General features: G+C 38.1%; 4 protein-coding genes across 9 annotated transcripts; all 4 read right to left on the reverse strand.

Moving 5' to 3' along the window:
* Positions 1–957: 957 nt before the first annotated feature.
* Positions 958–4,541, reverse strand: LOC137098259 (zinc finger protein 391-like). Its single transcript, XM_067474305.1, has 2 exons — positions 4,177–4,541; positions 958–3,647 (listed from the first exon to the last, which is right to left on the reverse strand). The coding sequence occupies exons 1-2, from the start codon at positions 4,412–4,414 to the stop codon at positions 2,656–2,658; spliced, it is 1,230 nt and encodes a 409-aa protein (XP_067330406.1). The 5' UTR covers positions 4,415–4,541; the 3' UTR covers positions 958–2,655.
* Positions 4,542–5,355: 814 nt separating this feature from the next.
* Positions 5,356–11,890, reverse strand: LOC137098261 (zinc finger protein 892-like). 6 transcript variants are annotated; one of them, XM_067474312.1, is made up of 3 exons: positions 10,111–10,756; positions 9,356–9,881; positions 8,194–9,271 (listed from the first exon to the last, which is right to left on the reverse strand). In XM_067474312.1, the coding sequence occupies exons 1-3, from the start codon at positions 10,177–10,179 to the stop codon at positions 9,006–9,008; spliced, it is 861 nt and encodes a 286-aa protein (XP_067330413.1). In that variant the 5' UTR covers positions 10,180–10,756; the 3' UTR covers positions 8,194–9,005. The 6 variants fall into 6 exon arrangements, with proteins under 6 accessions (XP_067330410.1, XP_067330415.1, XP_067330409.1 ...); XM_067474310.1 differs by adding an exon at positions 10,762–10,894 and having other exon boundaries at positions 8,195–9,881; positions 10,111–10,281; XM_067474309.1 differs by lacking the exons at positions 8,194–9,271; positions 9,356–9,881; positions 10,111–10,756 and adding exons at positions 5,356–6,807; positions 10,762–11,890.
* Positions 11,891–12,016: 126 nt separating this feature from the next.
* LOC137098262 (zinc finger protein 184-like) lies at positions 12,017–15,191 on the reverse strand. The gene is made up of 3 exons (XM_067474315.1): positions 14,909–15,191; positions 13,865–14,107; positions 12,017–13,249 (listed from the first exon to the last, which is right to left on the reverse strand). The coding sequence occupies exons 1-3, from the start codon at positions 15,078–15,080 to the stop codon at positions 12,513–12,515; spliced, it is 1,152 nt and encodes a 383-aa protein (XP_067330416.1). The 5' UTR covers positions 15,081–15,191; the 3' UTR covers positions 12,017–12,512.
* Positions 15,192–16,342: 1,151 nt separating this feature from the next.
* Positions 16,343–20,800, reverse strand: LOC137098258 (zinc finger protein OZF-like). Its single transcript, XM_067474304.1, has 2 exons — positions 20,554–20,800; positions 16,343–18,789 (listed from the first exon to the last, which is right to left on the reverse strand). Exons 1-2 carry the CDS (start codon positions 20,789–20,791, stop codon positions 17,768–17,770), a joined length of 1,260 nt encoding a protein of 419 aa, XP_067330405.1. The 5' UTR covers positions 20,792–20,800; the 3' UTR covers positions 16,343–17,767.
* Positions 20,801–21,093: the final 293 nt, after the last annotated feature.

The raw sequence follows: 21,093 nt of genomic DNA on the forward strand, positions 1-21,093 counted from the left end.
ATCATCTGAAGTAAAACCTGTATTGATTGATCTGTATGTATTTGTGCACATTTCAAGAGTGAGAAAGGATCAAGGACTCAGGAATGTGGGAACTGCTCACTGCCTATTTAAAATTTGAGGCTGTGGTGGTGGAAACGTCATCTCAGGGAAAAGCGTCCACATCCACAGGTAATGTCAGCATTTGCAAGTCCACCATGCTCTATTTGAGTATCTTCTACTTTTATTTCCTGGTGTATACTTGGCCAGTGTCTCCAGGAAGTCGCAGACCACTCTCTCTCTTTTTTACATAGAAGCAGCCTAAAACAATCTATTTCACAACACATTTTCTTAAAAAACATTGTGATGCATCTTGTGTTGCAAATGAGTTTTTTTGTTGTCATTTCTCAACATGAAACAGCATAGAAGTGTTACAGTAGCTCGATGGGTAGAACAGCAGGACGGGATGCAGAAGTCTGCAGGATCAAATCCCAGTGAGACACCAAGTCACCAGAGACACTCAGTGCTAGCTCCCTGGGCAGGATGGGTAAATGCAGAAAAAGAATTTCATTGTAATATGTATAATGTGCTCAATGGTTAGATTCTTCTGTACACTGCTTATGGTAACATTTGTAGCCTCTGAGACAGAACAGTTATGTCTCAAAACTTTCAACAGCTGTACCACCGAGTTTGCAGAAATACAGGACAGTTGATTATTTAATTAAGAATTAGAGAAGCCTTTACTGCAGTGTTGGTTTGTCGCTTGGGTGGATTCTTAAATGAGCATTCAGGGATAATATGTGACTAAATCCTTTCTCACAAATGTTACAACAATATGGTTTCTCATCTGCATGGATCAACATGTTGCAGACGTGTGGCTTCTCACTTGCGTGGGTTCTCAAGTGAGCTGACAAGTTACTACTATGTTATTACAAAAAATGAAATATATATATAAAAATACAAGTATTCATTAATTCACAAGCAGCATGGATACAGATTCACCCATTTTATTAAACTTGGAATTATTTTAAACTACTCTTTTTCCAAAACAGTATTACTTCATAGATACAAATGTGTACAAATTTACCACAATGTCTGGTAACTACATTCAGGTTTTGGGGTAAAAATAACTGCCTCCTTAATGCAGTTAGTCAGTTAGTCAGTTAGTTAGTCAAGAATTAAAATACTGCGTACATGTAACTAGATAAACCTGTCAGTTTTTTTTAATAATTGCAAGCTATACCTAAATAATGTTTTAAAAATATTAGAGGGAGAAAATATGAGATTAGTCTTTAAAAAGAAATGCTGCTGCTCCAACATAGTGTAATATAAAGCATGTAAACAAAGATGCTGCTCTTGCAGCACGACGCTGTTTCCCATCTTATTAAGGACAAAAAATTCCTCCACGTTTTGCATTTAAACAGCTCCTTGCTTGGTTTGACATCTGAAACTTTAAAGCTGCCATAAACCCACATTTCACCTTTGGGCCTTTTCATATTACAGATTACTAACAGTTCTACTACTCAATATACTAAACTACATCAAATTTAATCTTCGACTCCAGCAGGTGAGGTGAAATATTTAAACACATCTCGTATGAGAGAACAAACTGAAAATTACTTTTTTCTATTATGACTAGATTCTTCAGATTTCCATTTGAATTGGGTTTATTTGCTTTTAAAAAGACTGCAGTGCCCTTAAGTGGTGAACTCGGAGAAAAGCATGTTTTGTAGCTTTGGACTTAAGCATGAATCTGGTTGTTCTTACATCACCACTTTACAAAGCTGTGATGAGGACAGATGATACCTTTTAAAATAAGAACCAAACAAAATTCCTTTAGCCACTGATCATTTGGGCTGACAAAGCTTGTAGTTACATGCATTTGGAAACATAAGTCTAGATTTAGTTTTAAAACATGTAAATACATGTAGAAAATCTACAGAATGTTTAGGACATGTCCAAAGCCTGAGATCTGCAACCATAACCCAAAGACAAATGAACAGTTAGTAGAAAGAATAAAAGACCTTCATTGCTCAATTCTGTTTTTAATTCAGATCTGATCATCTTTCTATGTTGGTTGTTCACATTGATGTTTGCAAGTGACGTGTCCAGGTCTGGTGTAGATGTCGTTGTGGCCCTCAGTAAATATCAGGCACAAAAACACCTGAAATGTGAGTCACATGCTTGTAATAATGACAATGTCTTTCGCACAACGGTCAAATGGTACCGTTTCCTTACAAACTTCTTGCTTACAATATGATTCTTTGCATATGTCCATTCATGCCCATCTCTGTTGTAGCTTGCTTCTGTGTTCATTTTTACCTGACACTAGCTGATAATGGTAACCGGTGTGTGTCACATTAAAATAAAGCAACAACAACAACAAAAAAAAACAGGAATTCTGATCTGAGCCTTCTGACAAATGAATTAATAAATCTAGGATACATACAAATATTTAATGAGATGTATCTCTCTCTCTACACACATTAAAAATTAAATGTCAGTTTCTCCTGATTAACAGTTGCAATGTTATTTTATATGAAAGCGTTTGTCAAGACAGTCAAAGATCCTAGAAAACAGATAACGTACAACCTTAAATTAACTGTGTGGACTGTTACATGATTTTTTATATTCATATCTAATTGAAGATATTGCACAGGTTTGCAGGGTAACTGGTTTTCACCTGTGGTTTCTCATGTGGACTTTTAGATAAGACTTGCGTCTGAAAGCTTTTTCACAGATTTTACACAAATGTGGCTTCTCACCTGTGTGAATACTCACATGAGCATTTAGTGATGATATGTGACTAAATGTTTTCTCACAGATCTTACAAAAATATGGCTTCTCACCTGTGTGGATTCTCATATGTCTTTTCAGTACTGACTTATCACTAAATCTTGTCCCACAAGTATTGCAGACGTGTGGCTTCTCCCCTGTGTGTATTACCATGTGTCTTTCCAATTTTGATGAGTCAATAAATCTTTTCTCACAGGTGTTGCAGGCAAAAGGTTTCTCACCTGTGTGGATTTTTACATGGGTATTCAATGCTGCTGTCTTCCTGAACCTTTTTCCACAGGTGTCACAGCAATAAGGTCTCTCACCTGTGTGGATTCTTAAGTGAACATTCAATCCTGACATCCAACTGAATCTTTTCCCACAGGTGTTGCAAACATATGGCTCCTCACCCGTATGGGTTTTCAGATGTGATTCAAACCTGGACTTGTATTCAAACGTTTTCCCACAAGTGTCACATTTGAAAGACTTTTTACCTATGTGAGTATTACAGCGAGTCTCCGACATGGCAGAGATTATTATGCTGTTACTATGATTTGTGTTTCTGTAACATCTCATCTTCAGCTCTGCATTTCCAGTTGATTCTGAGTCTACATTCTGGCTTCCTTCCTGATCTTGGCTCTTAGCTACAGGAGAGCTGTCAGAAAGAAGCTCCTCGTCCCTTTCCTCATTAGTAGGCATCAACATAAAAGTCTCAGTCTCCTGCTTAACAACAAGCTCCTCTACATCCTGACTGCTGCAAAGTTCCTCCTGTTCCTCTTTAATCTGTGGAGGTTCTGCCTCCTCATGGTCTACACCGGAGTTCCTCTCCTTGTTACACAGTTGCTGGTCAGAGAGAGCCTCCTCCTCCTCCTTACAGACATGCTGCTGTGGGACCTCTGCAGGGAAAAGGGGACACAAGAAACACTTTACCAATGCATTAGCAGGACGTAACCGTTTAACTAACATACTAACATCTTGGTTGGACAACATTTTGGTGCCGCAGTGCAGGTGATTTATAAGATCTGAGTCTCTTATTAGCAAACTTTTACAAACCTCAGGTAATCAATCTCTTTAGCTCTTCAGGTAACAGAGTGTTGGTAAAACAAGTGTCAATCCAATGTAGCCTCTTTATGTACTAAGTGATTTGCAAACATGTCCCAACTGTTTTGGAAACGTTGTTGTATTGTAATACAATTTGACAGTTTGATAAACAGCTGAGTTATAATTCATAACTGCATGTATAATTATTATATTTCTATGTCTGCGGTTATTTGTATAATATGTGATGAGAAATAATTGTAAGTTGTGTATTAGCCATCTGATACCAGGGTGGATATTATTACCACACCTGGCGACAACTAAAAGATCTGAGATCAAAACTTAAACGGTCATGTCAGTATTTGTTTCCACTGTGACTTTACATACGTGTCCTCTGTAGTTTTATCTCCGGTTTAAAAACGATGTCCAACAATCTGCGCAGACGATCGATCTCTTCTTCGTAGTCGACGAGAGTCTTTTCGAAAGCTCCCAAAATTTCCTCAGCAGCGGCAGCGAGTCGCTCGGTCACAAACTCTGTTGCTTCTTCACAGACTTGGAATATTTCTTCACTAGCAACATTCAATCTCTCAGTAACAAACTCCCTCAGAAACGGAACCGAAGACATCGTTGCTTCTTCTGTTAAATTAATTAGATCTGTGATATTAAACCACCGTCTTCTAACTAACGCCACGCACGCGCAGGGCTACTAGCGCTTGTTTACTTCCGCTGGCGTCGTCTTCTTCGTTTTCTTTGTTTGTACTTAAGCTCATTGCCGCCGCCTACAGATCGGAGTGATTCTTACAGCTAAACGTTCCTGCTACGCCCGTGTTTTATTCCAAAGATGTAAATAAGCCCCAAACCCAAAATACACCGAATTTAATTGCAAACAATTCCTTCACTTCAAATTTGTACATTTTTTTTTCAATTTCATTTAAAGCACTACTTTTTCTTGTTGATACTGAGAACAGTGACGAGCAAGAGTTAGTAGCCCGTTTATTTTGAAACACGGAAGGTTTTTATTAACATATTTAATCTACACTGAGTGACTACAAATGTTTCTTAAAATTCACCTTCACTCACATCTGTACATATAAACGCTCTTTATCATTCAGCGACATACAAATTGCCATATGTGTCAATGTGCATTTTTCTTTATTTTTCTAAAATGAGAGCCACTGGAAACTGGAGTAAAATTCCTACCATGTGCAAACTTACCCAAACAATAAAACAGATTTTGATTATTATTAAAAGTTATTATTTTGTTTTCCACACTCCATCAAGACACTGGTCATTGTGTCTAATGCAACTATGATTTTTATCAATCATTGAACCCATCAATTTGAAAAACATTGGGAATATCACCACTAAAAGAAATATCCTCCCTTTCATTATGTTGACTGCTTCTTCTGTTAAGGGTCGTGGGTCTGCTGGAACATATATTAGCTAGAATAAATGTTTTTTTCCTAAATTAATTGACTAAAGTAAATGTATTATTTGTAGCACCTTTTATTAAAAAAAATAAGTTTGTCTAAACCAATTACAAAGCCTGAAACCTGCAAATCAAAAACTATAAAATACTAGTTTAAAACAACAATCACAAGGGGTCAATCTCGTAGGAACCATGGAGACAATGAGAAGCAAAGAATTTGTAAAAGCAGTAAAAAATGTTTATCAGAGGTCAGTCATTTACAGTACATTTGCATAAACAGTGCAGTCAGTGTGAATCCAAGCACTGAATATTCAGGTTCGTTTTTGACACAACTATGAGTAACACATCTATCAAAAATCAACACTTATCTGATGGCACATTACTTGTTTAGACAGAATTAAGGCTTTTCATAAAAGTATATTTCAATCAGATGTGTAACTCCACACAAGTCTGATCTGATTTGCGGTTGTATAGGATGTATTTTAGTTTAAGTGCTTGTCAAAATGAAGGTGTGTTGGAAGGAGTTATTACCTTAAAACTACACAACTAGGAGTTTGTACCAGTGTAAACTTTTAACTGGTTTCACTGTTGATATCTATGGCTTCATACATGGGAATTTTGTGGATACTCAAGTGGACTGTAATTACCACAAAGTTTGCACAAATATGGCTTCGCTGCTGTTTGGTTACTCATGCGCCTTTTCAGTACGGACCTGTCATTAAAGCTCTTTCCACAGGTGCAGCAGACAAGCGCTTTCTCACCTGTGTGGACTCTTAAATGAACATTTAGTGATGATAAGTGACCGAATTTTTTCTCACAGATGTTACAACAATAAGGCTTCTCATCTGTGTGACTATTCATGTGCCTCTTTAATGATGACTTGTCATTAAATCTTTTTCCACAGGTGCTACAGACGAACGGCTTCTCACCTGTGTGAATTACCATGTGCCTTTCTAATTTTGACATGCTAATAAATCTTTTCCCACATGTGTTGCAGGGTAAAGGCTTCTTGCCTGTGTGGGTTCTCATGTGGGCCATCAAATTACTAATATGCATGAAACCTTTTCCACATGTTTGACAAGAGATTGGCTTCTCCCCTGTGTGGAGTTTTACATGATTATTCAGTGCTGCTGTTTCTCGGAATCTTTTACCACAGGTGTCACAAGAATATGGTCTGTCACCTGTGCGGCTTCTCGGATATGAAGAGTCACATTTAAAAGACTTGTTGCCTGTTTCACAGAAAGTCTCTAACATTGGAGGGTTTTTTATATTGTTACTGTGACTTGTGTTTATGTGTTGTCTATCTGGGTTTGACTTAGCAAAAATGTGAGAGAAGAGCTGGTGGTCACTGTTTGGTTCTGCTTTACTGTGGTCACTTTCCTCAGAAGGAGGAATCAACATAAAAGTATCAGTCTCCTGAATCAGGACAAGCTGCTCTGCCTCCTGACTGCTGCAGAGTTCCTCCTGTTCTTCTTTAATGTGGGGAGGTTCTGGGTCCTCTTGGTCCAGACTGTAGTTCCTCTCCTGCTTACAGAGCTGCTGGTCAGTCAGAACCTCCTTCTCTTTACAGACATGTTGCTGTCGGAGCTCTGGGGGGGAGGGAAAAAAGTATGGCTCAACTGTTTGTACCAAAACAACCTTGTAATAAAACACACTTATGATCTTAATTAGAAATAGTAATCTGTCAGAACTCCACGACTCCTAACTTGTAACGTTTAGCTTGAACAGGTGTAGTAAACTCATGCGACTTAAAAACTGTGGAGACTGGGATCAATCACCGGTGCCGGTCACATGTCAAAGTGTCCTTGAGCAAGACACTGAACCCCAACTTAGTTGCTCCCAGTGAGTGTTGGCCATTGGTGTGTGAATGGTGAATGAGAAGCAGTGTAAAGTGCTTTGGGTGCCAATAAGGTGGAAAAGCGACATATAAGTGCAGACATTTAAAAAGCATTAAATACTTGTGAAGCCCTCCCAGTTTTGTTGTGCAAGTCAGGGTCACACAAGGCATTGACAGAACCGCTCCACAGTGACATGAGTTTGTTTTTTACATTGGTCACTAATGTCAAAGGTACATTTAGAAGAAGACATCACACACTTTGTGATCGTGACTCTCAGGACCCACTGATCTTTCGTAAGCATATGAGTATGAAAAGGGTAAATACTGGAGTTACGTTTATTTCTTAATTTTTGCGTATGTTTCTTATAATGTATGTTTAATGTTAAATGTTTAACCACGTTCCACTTCTTTAAAACAACAGACGTGTATCATGTGTCCTTTAAAATACACGTAAGGGAGAAATCCTGTATAAGATTCTTTTTTTTTTTAATCAAAATGATTCTGCTTTCACCCACCGACCCTCTGTAGTTTGATCTCCGGTTTCCAGACGATGTCCAACAATCTGCGCTGACGATCGATCTCTTCTTCGTACTCGACGATAGTTTTTGCAAAAACTCCCAATATTTCTTCGGCAGCAGCAGTTAGTCGCTCGGTGACAAACTGTCTCAGATACTGAACTGAGGACATCTCTTCTCCTTTACAACTTAAGTTTGGATTTGCCTCACAACTACCAGCCACACTTTCACTGTTTGTTTCCCCCGGGTGTTACACTATGGGTTTCCGACAGTTGAAGTGAGTTCGGTTTTTGTTCCGCCATTTCATTTAAAACCCACGTGTGTCGATATTATAATGTGCACAATGTCAATTCTAAAACTTACATGATATTTGTATATTATTATAAAATCTAAGATGTTTATGCTAATCTTAAACAATGCATATTTTACATTTGTTTTATCTAAACCTCAAATTACCTTTAACTACATTCACAATATACATGTATGTATTTATATATAAATATATTTTTTCCTTCGAATGAAGGTGAAGAATTACAATACTGTTCAATGTCCACCCAAACAAATAGCTTGTCACTTTCTTCAGCTAATTGCAAAGTAGAACTTCTGAACTACTAATAAAGCAGAGGAGTCTTTGTAAAAAAACCTTTTGTTTTACTAGAGTGAATTATTTGAATTTTTGACAAAAACGTCTACAATCTTCACAATCTGTAACCGAATTTAATGAAACATAAACACGTACCCCTTTAAAGTGGCATCACTGATTGGTTAGCACATTCAGAGTTTACTTCTGCTGGGTGTCACATTATTCTAGCAACGAAGAGCTTTAGCTTTCATTTCCGTCTCCATCCATCAACATTCTACTAAAGATACTTGTGTTTATTATTAGCAGAATTGATGCAAATCTACTGTGCTTCACACTATGAAATGTAGTAACGTAAATTATGCAGCACTTCATTTTATAATCTCATTATGTTCTTTTACTTAACCTCTTAGCAATTACAGTGTCTGCAGCTGGGTAGGTGCAGTAGGTACTAAGAGCTAAAGAACTGTCAGACTAAAGTCCAACTGTAACTGTAGTATTATTATTAAATTAAGACTTTAACAATCGTAAATATGAAAACAATATGTGACAAATAGAGATAAAGAAGAGCATTTGATCAGTTGCATGACTCCAAAATGTGAACACCTGATCTTGTTTGCATTGCTCCAGCATAGGCTCCTTCAGTCATTCAGCACATCAGCTTGGGAACAAATACATTAACACAAATCTTACACTGCTGATATAGCAGTTTTTGAAACAATGAAATTATATCAAATTGATTAAGTATATATAAGTACAGTACAACAATATTAAACTAAAAAGAAGTTTCTTTTTCGTCACATGATGCAGTGATGCAGCTTCTGACCAGTGTGGGCTCTTCCACATACTTTCTAATCATACAACTCGACGTGTATGAACTTTCATGTGACTTTTCAAGTGTGTCGTCCGATTGAACCTTTTACCACACATTTTGCATAAAAAAGGCTTCTCATCTCTGTGGATTTTTAAATGACCATTCAGCGTCGATGTGTCTTTGAATCTCCTACCACAAGTGTCACAAGAATACGGCCTGCCATTTGTGTGTATTATCATATGTCTCTTCAGTTTCGACTGTTCATTAAATCGATTCCCACAGGTGCTGCAAAGGTATGGCCTCTCACCTGTGTGGATAACGAGATGCCTTTTCAGTTTTGACCAATTCTTAAACCTTTTGCCACAAGTCTTGCAAACATGTGGCTGCTCACCTGTGTGGACTCTCAGATGTATATTCAACCCGGACTTTGACCTAAAAGCTTTTCCACAACAGCTATATTGTAAAGACTTTTTACCTGTCCCAGTATGACACTGAAAGAGAGGAACGATCGGAGAAATGTCCTCACTTCTACTGTGACTTGTGTTTCTGCAACATCTCATCTTCAGCTCTGGCTCTGCATTGCTAGTTGATTCTGAGTCTACGTTCTTGCCTCCTTCCTGATCTTGTCTCTCAGCTACAGAAGAGCTGTCATAGAGTAGCTGATGGCCACTTTCCTCATAAGGAGGAATTAACACAAAGGTCTCAGTCTCCTGCTTCACGACAAGCTTCTCTCTCTCCTCACCGCTGCAGAGTTCCTCCTGTTCCTCTTTAATCTGTGGAGGTTCTAGCTCCTCTTGGTCCAGGCTGGAGGTTCTCTCCTGGTTACAGAGCTGCGGATCTGTGAGAACCTCCTCCTCCTTAAGGACATGTTGATGTGGGACCTCAGCAGGGACAGAGGGACACAAGAAATAAAGTTTCTAATGTGAGAAGAAAAAACAAACTTCGTCAAAAATGAAGTTCAAACTGACTCTTGTAATAAACTGGATCAAGGTTGAGACAAAAGGAAGGAGAGACGTGGTTTTGCATATAAAAAAGGAAAAAAAAAAAGCTGCTTAAATAAAACTGTATAAAATAGTTTCATTAGTAATGTGGCTGGATGCATGAATGAGTAAAAAAAAGGTTTTGCTCAAGGCCAACACAACTCACCAAACAGAAAAAGCTGAGCCAGAGAGATGAACTGATCAGTCCTGCTTCTACTTTATTCACACGACACATGCTGAATTTTGTTGAAGGTTCACTTCCATCTTTGTATGTTTACACATTATACCTGATCCAAACGCTGCATGAGGGTCTGACTCCTTAATATCACAAACGGTCCTGCAAAAAACTGACGTTGGGTGACAACCTCACCAGGTGGTGACACTTCTGTCTCATGTAGACGTTGCTAATTCATCCGGTTTTGAATATTTATTTTTCCTTTTCTACATTTTACTACGTTGACACTTCATATTTTTAAGTAATTTACAGTAAGTTTTAATTCGAAAGCAACCATTACATTTGGAACTTGTTTGAGAAAATTGACATTTGCATTTTAAAGATCAGCTCACTTTCACTTCTTCGTTGTCAGGGTTTCATTTCATCAGCAAGCACAACCCATCTTCACCTGACTCAGGTGGTTTACAGTGCACTCAAAAGTCCACTACTTTACGAAGTGTCCAGAGCAGTTCGGCCACCTCATCTACTCTAAATAGTGTTTTAGACGCGTTGGTTTGAGGCACAACGTTTTTAAAAAGGCAAAATAGTTTAATCATTTAAAACGTTCTTAATTTTAACAAAGATCATTCAGGTTTTACCCACCGATCCTCTGTAGTTTGATCTCTGGTTTAAACACGATGTCCAACAATCTGCGCTGACGATCGATCTCTTCTTCGTACTCGACGATAGTTTTTCCAAAAACTCCCAATATTTCTTCGGCAGCAGCAGTTAGTCGCTCGGTGACAAACTGTCTCAGATACTGAACTGAGGACATTGTTGCTGCTTTGCTACTGAAATATTTACCTGCCAATCGACTAAACCTCCGTCTTTCAATAGTTCCAACAGATATTGCAGCGCTTTGTTTACTTCCGGTGGTTGTCACATCATAAGGTGTCGCCGACACCAACAGTGACTTTTAGTTCCGCGCGTAACAAGGAATTTTAGGAAAATCCTAATTGATAGATGTTTATTTACTGACATTATTCTCCCAGGGAATTTCATTACTATTTTTCAAGAATCTTTGAAGGTATTTGCAAATTCCGTATTTTATATACAATGTTTAGATGTTTAAATATGTACATGTTAAACCGTAAAGGTGGATTTAAGCAAAATGGCCACTGAAAGTTCATTCAGCTATGACAGTTACACCCATGTTAATTCCCTAACAGCTGACATAAAGCATTTATCCCACACTTTATTAAAGTGATTACAACTTCATACAACTTCATCACTGTGTATCAACTGACTGTTCATACAATCCAGACCTGTCACCCAGTGACACATTATATAATATTAATTTGTTTAAAAATACTCAACAAAGGCAACAGTGAACTGATGAGCAGCTTAGATCCTGTATCAAGCAAGATTTTTTAAAGCCGTGTTACTGGTATTAAATTCAGAACGAGCAAGTATTATTTTAAAAAAGTATTATATTAAAAAAAAGTATTATATAAAAAAATATTGATGAGTCTCTTTGCTGTTTAAAATAAAAATCAACTTTTGAATTATGTGCAAATTTTTGGATTTTTTCCATGTTACAGTCAGCCCACAACTCTGGAAACAGGGTTTGTACATTATTTGTAGGTTTTAGTTGAACACTGAAAAACTCTTTGATGTCACTCAACTCCACTGCACATTAAATTGACACATTCTTAAACTTCATTTTGAGTGTGAAATTCCTAATTTAAGACTTTATAGAGAAGTATTGTTGGAATCAACAAAAAGATGTTATCAGTTATCCATAAATACACTACTACCACTCAGGAAAATGACACTCACGTACCCTAATCATTCATTCCATTGGTTTGGGAACATCAGTCTGAATAAGTAGCACTGAAAAAAATTGTCTATTTACAAATGTTGGTCAAAAGTTTCTTTTTATGTCACATTTTGCAAAATCATGTAATACAACCTCTGAAACTTCTCTAAAGCCTGAAACTGTAAAATTGAAATGGGTAAACTATATACACCAATGAAGTTCAGTAATAGCATGTAGCATATGCAAACAATAAAAACAACTGGAATCTCTTCTCCGTATTTTGGAAACACAGGTCTCACACAGTGTCACCTCATATATATATTTACCCAACTGAATGGTAAATGATCTGCACTTACATAGCGCTTTACTACCTATTTGCACTCAAAGCGCTTTACACTGCTTCTCATTCACCCATTCGCACTAACAGTCACACACACTCACCGGGAGCAACTAAGCTGGGGTTCAGTGACTTGCTCAAGGACACTTCGACGTGTGAGCCAGGGATCGAACCAACAACTGCAGGATTGGTGGACGACCGCTCTACCTTCCTGTGCCACAGTCGCCCCAAACTGAGAAATTGCAGTATGTTTTCCCCTCAGGTGTTGCACTGATGTTGTGTCTCAACTAACTGGGCTCTTCTCATGTTGAGATAAAGCCTGAAGGGGCTGCCATATGTTTTAATGTAAGTCTCTTCACGTATATGAACTTTCACATGATTTGTCAAGTGGCTCATTTGATAGAATCGATCCCCACAGGTGGTGCAGAGGTAAGGCTTCTCTATTGTGTGGACTGACTTCATGTGCATTTGAAATTCTGGCCATTCATCATATGCTTTCCCACAGATGCTGCAGCAGTAGGCCTTCTCACCTGTGTGGACTCTCACATGTTTATTCAATAAATACTTTATCTTGAAAGTTTTTCCGCAAAAGTCACATTCCAATAACTTTTTACCGCCCTTGGTTTTGCACTTATTCACTGACACAGACGGGTTTTCCACATTGGTCACGTGACCTGTGTTTTTGTAACATTTCCTCTTTGGCTCTGGCTCTGCATCTCTGGTCGAGCCAGAGTCTACACGCTGGCTTACTTCCTGATTCTGGCTCTTGGCTACAGCAGAACTGGGAGAGAGGAGCTCATTAGTAGAAATCAACATAGATGTATCAGTCTCCTGCCTCAGGACTGGCTGCTCTTGCTCCAAACTGCTGCAGAATTCCTCCTGTTCCTCTTTAATCTGTGGAGGTTCTGCCTCCTTTTGTTCCAGACTGGGGTTCCTCTTCTGATTACAGTCAGTGAGAACCTCCTTCTCCTTATAGACACGTTGCTGTGGAGGATCTGCAGGAAGGAAAAAAAAAAAAAAGCGACATCTGACAATTTGGATTTAACATGTATCTGGTTCCAGTGTAAGCACCAGGTCTCCCTAAAAAGGAGCCACATGGTTACAATGATGACATTTGTGCAAAAGTTAAACAGCAGTGTTTACTCAAATGCTCCTTTATGCCGTGTCCCTCACAGTTGGACCTGAACAGAAGTGCCATGATCAACAGAAGTAAAACTTTACTTATTCAGTGAATTCACCTCCGTTTATGGCAGCACATTGCATTCACCAAAAAATAATCTAACATTGAGACCTTATGTTGTAATTACATGACAGACAAACATAAGATAGGGATCTCATATTTGGATATTGATCATATAATTGTGACTTAGGGATTTCATAATTTCTGTTTTACTGAACTATGAGGAGCTGATGTGAAATGATGACAACAGGAGAAACTGAGTTGAGTTTTTGAATATTGTAAATAAATAAAAAGTTCAAGGAGACATGGGAAAACAAATTAAAATTACATAATAAAAACAAGCACTTTTTCTAATCCTTCTCATTGAAACGTAAACAGTTTCATTTAATCTTTCCTACGTTTTTACTAAGATCATTAAGTGTATACATACCGATCCTGCATAGTTTTATTTGGGGTTGCAAAACAACATCGGAAGGAAGTTTTCTCATTGAGGTTTCAGTCTTCTCAACATCCTGACTGCTGCAAAATTCCTCTTCCTTTTTAATCTGTGGAGAATCTTGCTCCTCTTGGTCCAGACTGGAGTTTGTCTCCTGGTCACAGAGCTGCTGCTGCTGCTGCTGCTGCTGCTGAGTGAGAACCTCCTCCTCTTTACAGATATGTTGCTGTGGGAGCTCTGCAGGGACAGAAGGACACAAGACATTATGTTTCTAATGTGAAAAGAAAGAAAAAGGGACATGTTGAAATTATTACCAGGTTACTATGATATGGAAAGGTTCCTCACATATACAAGTGAAATGTATGTATATATTATATGCTTCATGAGTTCTTGTGATGAACTGACTCAAGGTTTAGAAAAAAAGGAGAGTCACGTGGTTTGTATCAAAAGTTTATAAATGGCCAAATAAAACTGCTTCAATTAATCAGTGTAATTAGTCATGTGCCTTGATGCCAGAAGGGGTGAGAAGGGTTGTGCCCAAGATAAACAAAACCAACCGACCTGCTTCTAATTTAGTTACATTACATATGACATAGACGCCGAATTCGAAATCCAGTCACATCTGAACGTTATTTAAAACCACGCACGTGCAAGTGCCTCTGAATGGGAGCCACGTGCTTCCATTAAGGGGATTTGTGCAAAAGTCGGGTTTAGTCAGCGTGTCCCTCACAGTTTGACAGGAACAGAAGTGTAAAACATGAACAGTCAAACTGTACCACCTCTGTTGTTGGTCTGTATAATTACTTTTACTGGACTGCGAAGAGCTGGCGCGGATTAATGACGATACAGACTTTTTTTTTTTCTAGGGTTAAGCAAAAAAAGGACAAGGGAAAAAGCAATGAAATGGTCCGGGAGGAACAGGAAGACAAATTCAAATTACATTAAGTAATTACACAACACAATTACACAACAAACAACTTGAGCCCTAAACAGTTAAATTTAATATAGTTTCACTAAGATTCTCAGGTTTGTACATACCGATCCTCTGTAATTTTATCTGAGGTCTCAAAACGATGTCCAACAGTCTCCGCTGACGATCGATCTCTTCCTGATACTCGGCGATAGTTTTTTCAAAAACTCCCAATATTTCTGCAGCAGCAGCAGTTAGTCGCTCGGTGACAAACTCTCTCAGATGATGAACTGAAGACATTGTTGCTGCTTTATTACTGAATAAGTCTGACACGACCACACCAGCGTCTGATAACCTGAAAACCAGCGAAGCACATCTGTTGACCTAAGCTACTAACGCGGTTTGGTTTCCGTCGGGTGTCACAGTATAAAGTTTCGGGATACCAACCCTTAACTTTTGTTCCGCCCCCAATTGTGTCCGTTTAATAAAAACAATGCATGAACCCTCATCTGCTTTCATTGATCTCAAACTACTACCGAGGGAATTATAGTTTTTTTGTTACTTTTTAAGTATTGAATCTGAAAAATATCACAAAGGTTTTGCAGAAATATGGTTCTGACCTTTGTCGAATTCTATATCCTTCTTCAGTTTCGAAGTTTTACTAAATCTTTTCCCACATGCCTTGCACTCGTGTGGATTCTCTGATTTACATCCAATTTGTACTAACACTGATAAACCTTACTATGAGTGTTTTATTTCAAACCCCTTTTACTTATCTGAGTATCACCGTGAGCCTCTGAGTTGTCTGCATTGTTACTGCAGAAAACTGTGTCTGCTGTGAGCTGCTGGTTAAACAGAACATGCTCCTATTTTGGGATTCTTGGTGTTTTTATCTGGTAATTATCCTGTGACAGGCCCCATGACCTACAACTGTATCCTATATGGATTATCAGCCTACTTCTCCAATTGAAGCCTTACATCATCACCTCTCTGTTCTCCAAATGCAGTACTGGTTGTCCCTAGAGCTAAAACGAAGTCAGCTGCTGGCAGAGACTTCTACCGCCCTACTTTGGATCAACCCTGCTGTATGGATGCACATCTATATGTATATTTATCTTTTTCTTTTCATCTTTTATTGTAGTAAAATGTTGTGAAACTAATTTTAAAGTGTGGTAAGACGTGTTTATGTGTAAACATAATATGTTCATAAATCTTGAATTAATTCATAGTACATTCACTATAACTAACCAAAGTATTCAAGTATTTCTATCCAAATACATATTAGTTTGTAAGTGTTTAAATAACATTTTTGCAGAATGGCCGATCAGATCAATAAATATCACGGATTTTGCTCTTGGTGTTAGTTGGAGCTAATTTTCTTAACTTTTGCAGTATTGCCTAAAACAAATGATGGTATTTGCAGTTTCACTCCTGTTTGTTGTACATCAGACTCTAGATAGAGCAGTTGATTAATCTGTCAAACTGATTGGAAGAAGTCTTAATAAAACAAACATCAGACAGCAGTCTTTCCTAAAAAGATTGACAATTGGTAAATGCTCTTATCAAGAAAACAATTTATTATCCGCATATCACCATTACTGTGCATATACACCACTGATTGTCCTGAGAAATGATTTTCAAACATATTTTAATAACTGTGATATAGCATAGCATGGAGGTGCTGATTTATTGATCATATGTCGGCCATTGGTAGTTGTCGGGCTCAAAAACTGTGGTTAAGTAAAAGTAAAAATACACAAACAAAACTGTACTCTAGTATAAGTACAAGTGCCCTACTGACATTTGTACTTAAGTAAAAGTATGTACATGATTCACATATAATTTACTTATACGTAAAAAAAGCAAAACAATAACATCGATCAATTAGTTGACAACTATGGAGCCAAATAGGCTTTAATTAGTCAACAGTGGTCTTCACTCAAAAGACCTTTTTTGACATTTTTCAAGAAAAAATGTCCTGACAGCTGTAAATAAGGTGAGGATGCAGAGAATTAAAGAGCCCTAGAAAACAGGGAGGAAACCTAAGTGTAAAGGTCTGTGCTTCTCTTTGAGTTTTATTTTGTTGTGAAGAGGCTGGGAGCCACTGAGGTGTAGAGTTTTGCTTGGGATCTTTTGTTTGGTGCTGGGACCACCAGCTGCCATTTGTTGGCAGAGCACAGTGGACAGGAGGGATTGTAGACCTGTTGAGTTGTAGGCAAGAGTCAGAGCTTTCAAGCTGATGGGGAGGGTTTGATTGTGCTGGTGGTAACACAGTCAACATGAATCCTTTTGATTCCAGAAAAATGTTTTGGATGCACTATAGAACATCCTACAGTGCATCCAGAAAGTATTCACAGCGCTCAACTTCTTCCACATTTTGTTACGTTACAATAATTCTACCAATCAATACCCACAATGACAGTGTGCAAAAAAGTTTGTTTTTAATCTTTACAAATTTATGAAAAAAATGTTTTTGAAAAATCACCATGACACTCAAAATTGCCTCCCGTTTCCACTGATCATCCTTGAGATGTTTCTACAACTTGATTGGACCAATCAAATTTAGTTGATTGGATCTGATTCTGAAATGCATACACCTGTCTTTACCTGTCCCACAGTTAACAGTGCATGTCAGAGCACGAGCTGTGTGCTGAGCACATTATTCAACTCTGCTGATTGTGGACAGTTGTTTTCTAAGCACCACCAGATGTAAAGAATGAAAGCATTTTCATTTTAATTCCTCCACACGAGGTAGAAAATAAATGTGCTGGAATCAAAATGATTGTGACTGAATCAACTGGCTGTTGTTGTAAACGGCTTCAGAGAATATTTGCATAAAGTTGCGGCTTTCCAACCTTTGCCCTGTAGTGTCGTGGTGGACAATTTAATTCTGTTAAGCTCTGTGAATGATGCAGAGCCTTTTTGAATCTGTATGTGTAAACAAACTGTACATCTATAAGCTTTTCCACCTATTTAGATGAAAGACTTTAATCTATATGAATTTTCATGTGACCTCTCAAGTGTGTCATCCGATAGAATCCTTTCCCACAGGCTTTGCAGCAGTGCGGCTTAACACCTGTGTGGATTTGTAAATGACTTTTCAATGCTGATGCCCGCTTAAATTTTTTACCACAGGTATCACAAGGATATGGTCTTTCACCTGTGTGGATTCTCTTATGCCCAATCAAAGCTGACTGATCGCTGAATCTTTTTCCACAGGTGTTGCACAGGTATGGCTTCTCGCCTGTGTGGATTCTGTTATGCGTTTTCAGATTTGAATGTTCCTTAAACTTTTTCCCACAGACGTTGCAGACATGTGGCCTCTCGTCTGTGTGTACTTTTGTATGAATTTTCAGTCTGTAAAGCTGATTGAATCTTTTTCCACAGGTGTCACAAGAGTACGGTCTCTTAGCCATGTGGTTTTTCTTATGTCTATTGAATTTTGATATTTCTCCAAATCCTTCCCCACAGGTTTTGCAGAGGTACAGGTTCTGACCTCTATGGACTTTTGTATGCTTCTTCCATTCTAAAGTTTTCCTAAATCTCTTCCCACATGTCTTGCAGACAAATGGTTTCTCACTTGTGTGGATTCTCCGATGTAAATTCAGTTGGTAGTTATACTGATAAACATTACTACAAATGTCACATCTGAAAGAACTTTTACTTGTCTGAGTGTCACAGTGAGTTTCTGACATGGTAGAGCTGTCTGCATTGTCACATGTCTTCTTTGGGTTTGACTCCACATTTCTAGTTGATCCCGAGTCCACATCCGTGCTTCCTTCCTGGTCACTGGGGTCACTTTTCCCATAATGCGGAATCCACATAAATGTATTAGTCTCCTGCTTCAGGACAAGCTGCTCTCCTTCCTGACTGGTGGAGAGTTCCTCCTGTTCCTCCTTAATCTGTGGAGGCTCTGGGTCCTCTTGGTCCTGAGTGGAGGTCCTTTCATGGTTACAGAGTTGCTGAGCAGTGAAAACCTCCACCTTACAGACATACTGCTGTGGGAGCTCTGCAGGGAAAAAGGACACAAAAATATGGTGGTGATGTAATGATCGAACAACTGACATCTGAGCATGTACATTACGTTTTCTTTAACTATGAAATCTTAAGGCCATAGAGTAGATAGATAGTTAGATATTCAGACATTTGGCAAATTTAATTCTCATTAGCTTGTAAGGGAGAAAGCTTCTAGATATTTCAAACCAACTTCATAAAAATGTCGGAGTTGACTCATTACATGCACATGCTTTGTTTTCAAACTAAAATAATGTAAAATATAATAATAAGGTGTTAACTTGTTTTTTCCCAATAGCTTCCTCAGTTTTGAGTGACTCATTTTATTGAGATGTGGACGTCCTCTCGCTGCATACACAACCTCCAGATCTGATTAAGAGCTCGTCACAGTTGTATCTGACTATGGCATTAACTCTCTCTCAGTCTAGGCCATTTACCTGTTTTTTCATTCTTTGCATGGTTTTATCCTAAAAATAGGACATGTGACATCAGTGATATCAGGCACTTTTGTGTCCACCTGGCTGAAACCAGAGTAGTATTCTTCATTTTACTTAATGTTTTATCAACATACATCTATGTCCATTTATTGTCTAACTTGTGTCTATTTTTATACTCTCTCATTTTCTCCTGTATATTTCCATATCTAATGTTCTGTGCAATGGCTACACCAGAATTTCCGTTTGGGATTAATAAAGTATCTATCCAAATCTAATTCTGGAGGTTATGCATGCAGTAAGTGGAGGTCCAGGTGTCAATAAAAGTGATTTAAAGAGTGGTAGACAAAATATAACAAAATAAGATATTTTGACAAAAATCTTTAAAACCTTATTTGTACATGCTGCGTGATTTTAGCCCCAAAAAAAAAGAACATGTGCAATAAGTGAGTACAAAGTTGGTCTAAAATATCTAGAAAGCAACAATTACACTGAATCTTGAAAATGACCTGATCCTGTATATGACACAGCTAAAACACTAAAAACCGGACGTAACAGGCCACTGAGCCATGAATGCTGTGCATGTAAAAGGACCCTTAGATGAAAAAACTTTATATGTCTCAGATCAATGAGTTGGAAACTACTGAGAAAAAAACAGGCCATAAATAGCTCATTTGACCACATCGTGTATTTTTATGGAAAATCCTGGTTGTGCACATGGTGGCAGAAAACACAGGCTGTAAACTTTGCAACCGCTTTGCAGGTTTCATTTATAGTAGAAGGCTGAGTTGAGGAAAAGTGGTTTGAAATTTGTGAGTCAAAAATGAGCAGGCTATTAGGAAAAACGCTGTTTCACCTTCTTAGTATGTCGGTGAAGGTTCTCGGTTATCCAGGTTTAGTCATCCAAAGATTAAATCGTGTCAAATAGACCCTTTTCTTCTTGGTTATTAGAACACGCTACCTGACTTTCTTGTAAAAACAAAGCATGTCCCTAAGGAGTAATGAGTGATTATGAAGCTGCTTTGAAATATTTAGAAAACATGAAAAGTATGAACTTGGAATAATGAGAAAAACACTTGTTGCATGCTACGTTTCCCTGTGTCCCGTGAACTGACGCGAGGTTTTTCAAACACGGATCACGCGGTGCAGAAAGCACCTGTTCGGCATCGGAGACGTTTTTCCTTTTTATTTCCAACCAAGCTGATGTGAATTAGAGTCAACTAGTGTCGTGGAAAAACAGACATTTGAGCAAATACACACACGTTTGAAAATTCACGATCCTTTCTACTTTTATTTGTTCCCGTTAAGATCACGATTGTTTTTACCGATCTTCTGTAGTTTTCTCTCCGGTTTCCAAACGTTGTCCAGCAGTTTGCGCTGACGATCGATCTCTTCTTCGTACTCGACGATCATTTTTTCAAAGACTTTGGATATTTCTTCAGCAGCAACAGTTAGTCGCTCGGTAACAAACTGTCTCAGCTGCTGGACTGAAGACATTGTTGCTGCTTTAATACCCAAATACTTTAACCATATACGATCGCTAACCACAGGCAGTGCGCTCATTCTTTACTTCCGCTGGTGTCACACTTTACAGTTCCGATAGTGGAAGTTTAAGTTCCGCTCGATTCTGATCTAGTAATAATTTTCAGCTTATTTGTAGTAATTGTTTTAAAGCAGCTTTTGCTCACTTCAAAAGGCCTAGAAAATCACAACTTTAAACTATTTTTTAAACTACTTTCAAGTCTTGTGCCTTATAAGAGATGGACACGTAGAGCATCAATAACTGAGCTTGGCTTATTTCCACAATACATAATTCTGTATCAATTGGTCAATCTGCATAGTGAGTATTTAAAATAGTAGCAATT

Source organism: Channa argus, chromosome 14, assembly GCF_033026475.1.
Source record: "Channa argus isolate prfri chromosome 14, Channa argus male v1.0, whole genome shotgun sequence".
NCBI lineage: Eukaryota > Metazoa > Chordata > Actinopteri > Anabantiformes > Channidae > Channa > Channa argus.

Coding starts and splice junctions, on each gene's coding strand:
- LOC137098259 (XM_067474305.1), bottom strand. CDS start 4,414: ATGTCTTCGGTTCCGTTTCTGAGGGAGTTTGTTACTGAGAGATTGAAT. Junction 3,648..4,176: donor GATAAAACTACAGAGGACAC/GTATGTAAAGTC, acceptor TTTTCCCTGCAG/AGGTCCCACAGCAGCATGTC.
- LOC137098261 (XM_067474309.1), bottom strand. CDS start 10,933: ATGTCCTCAGTTCAGTATCTGAGACAGTTTGTCACCGAGCGACTAACT. Junction 6,808..10,761: donor GATCAAACTACAGAGGATCG/GTGGGTAAAACC, acceptor CCTCCCCCCCAG/AGCTCCGACAGCAACATGTC.
- LOC137098262 (XM_067474315.1), bottom strand. CDS start 15,080: ATGTCTTCAGTTCATCATCTGAGAGAGTTTGTCACCGAGCGACTAACT. Junction 14,108..14,908: donor GATAAAATTACAGAGGATCG/GTATGTACAAAC, acceptor CTGTCCCTGCAG/AGCTCCCACAGCAACATATC. Junction 13,250..13,864: donor AATAAAACTATGCAGGATCG/GTATGTATACAC, acceptor TCCTTCCTGCAG/ATCCTCCACAGCAACGTGTC.
- LOC137098258 (XM_067474304.1), bottom strand. CDS start 20,791: ATGAGCGCACTGCCTGTGGTTAGCGATCGTATATGGTTAAAGTATTTG. Junction 18,790..20,553: donor GAGAAAACTACAGAAGATCG/GTAAAAACAATC, acceptor TTTTCCCTGCAG/AGCTCCCACAGCAGTATGTC.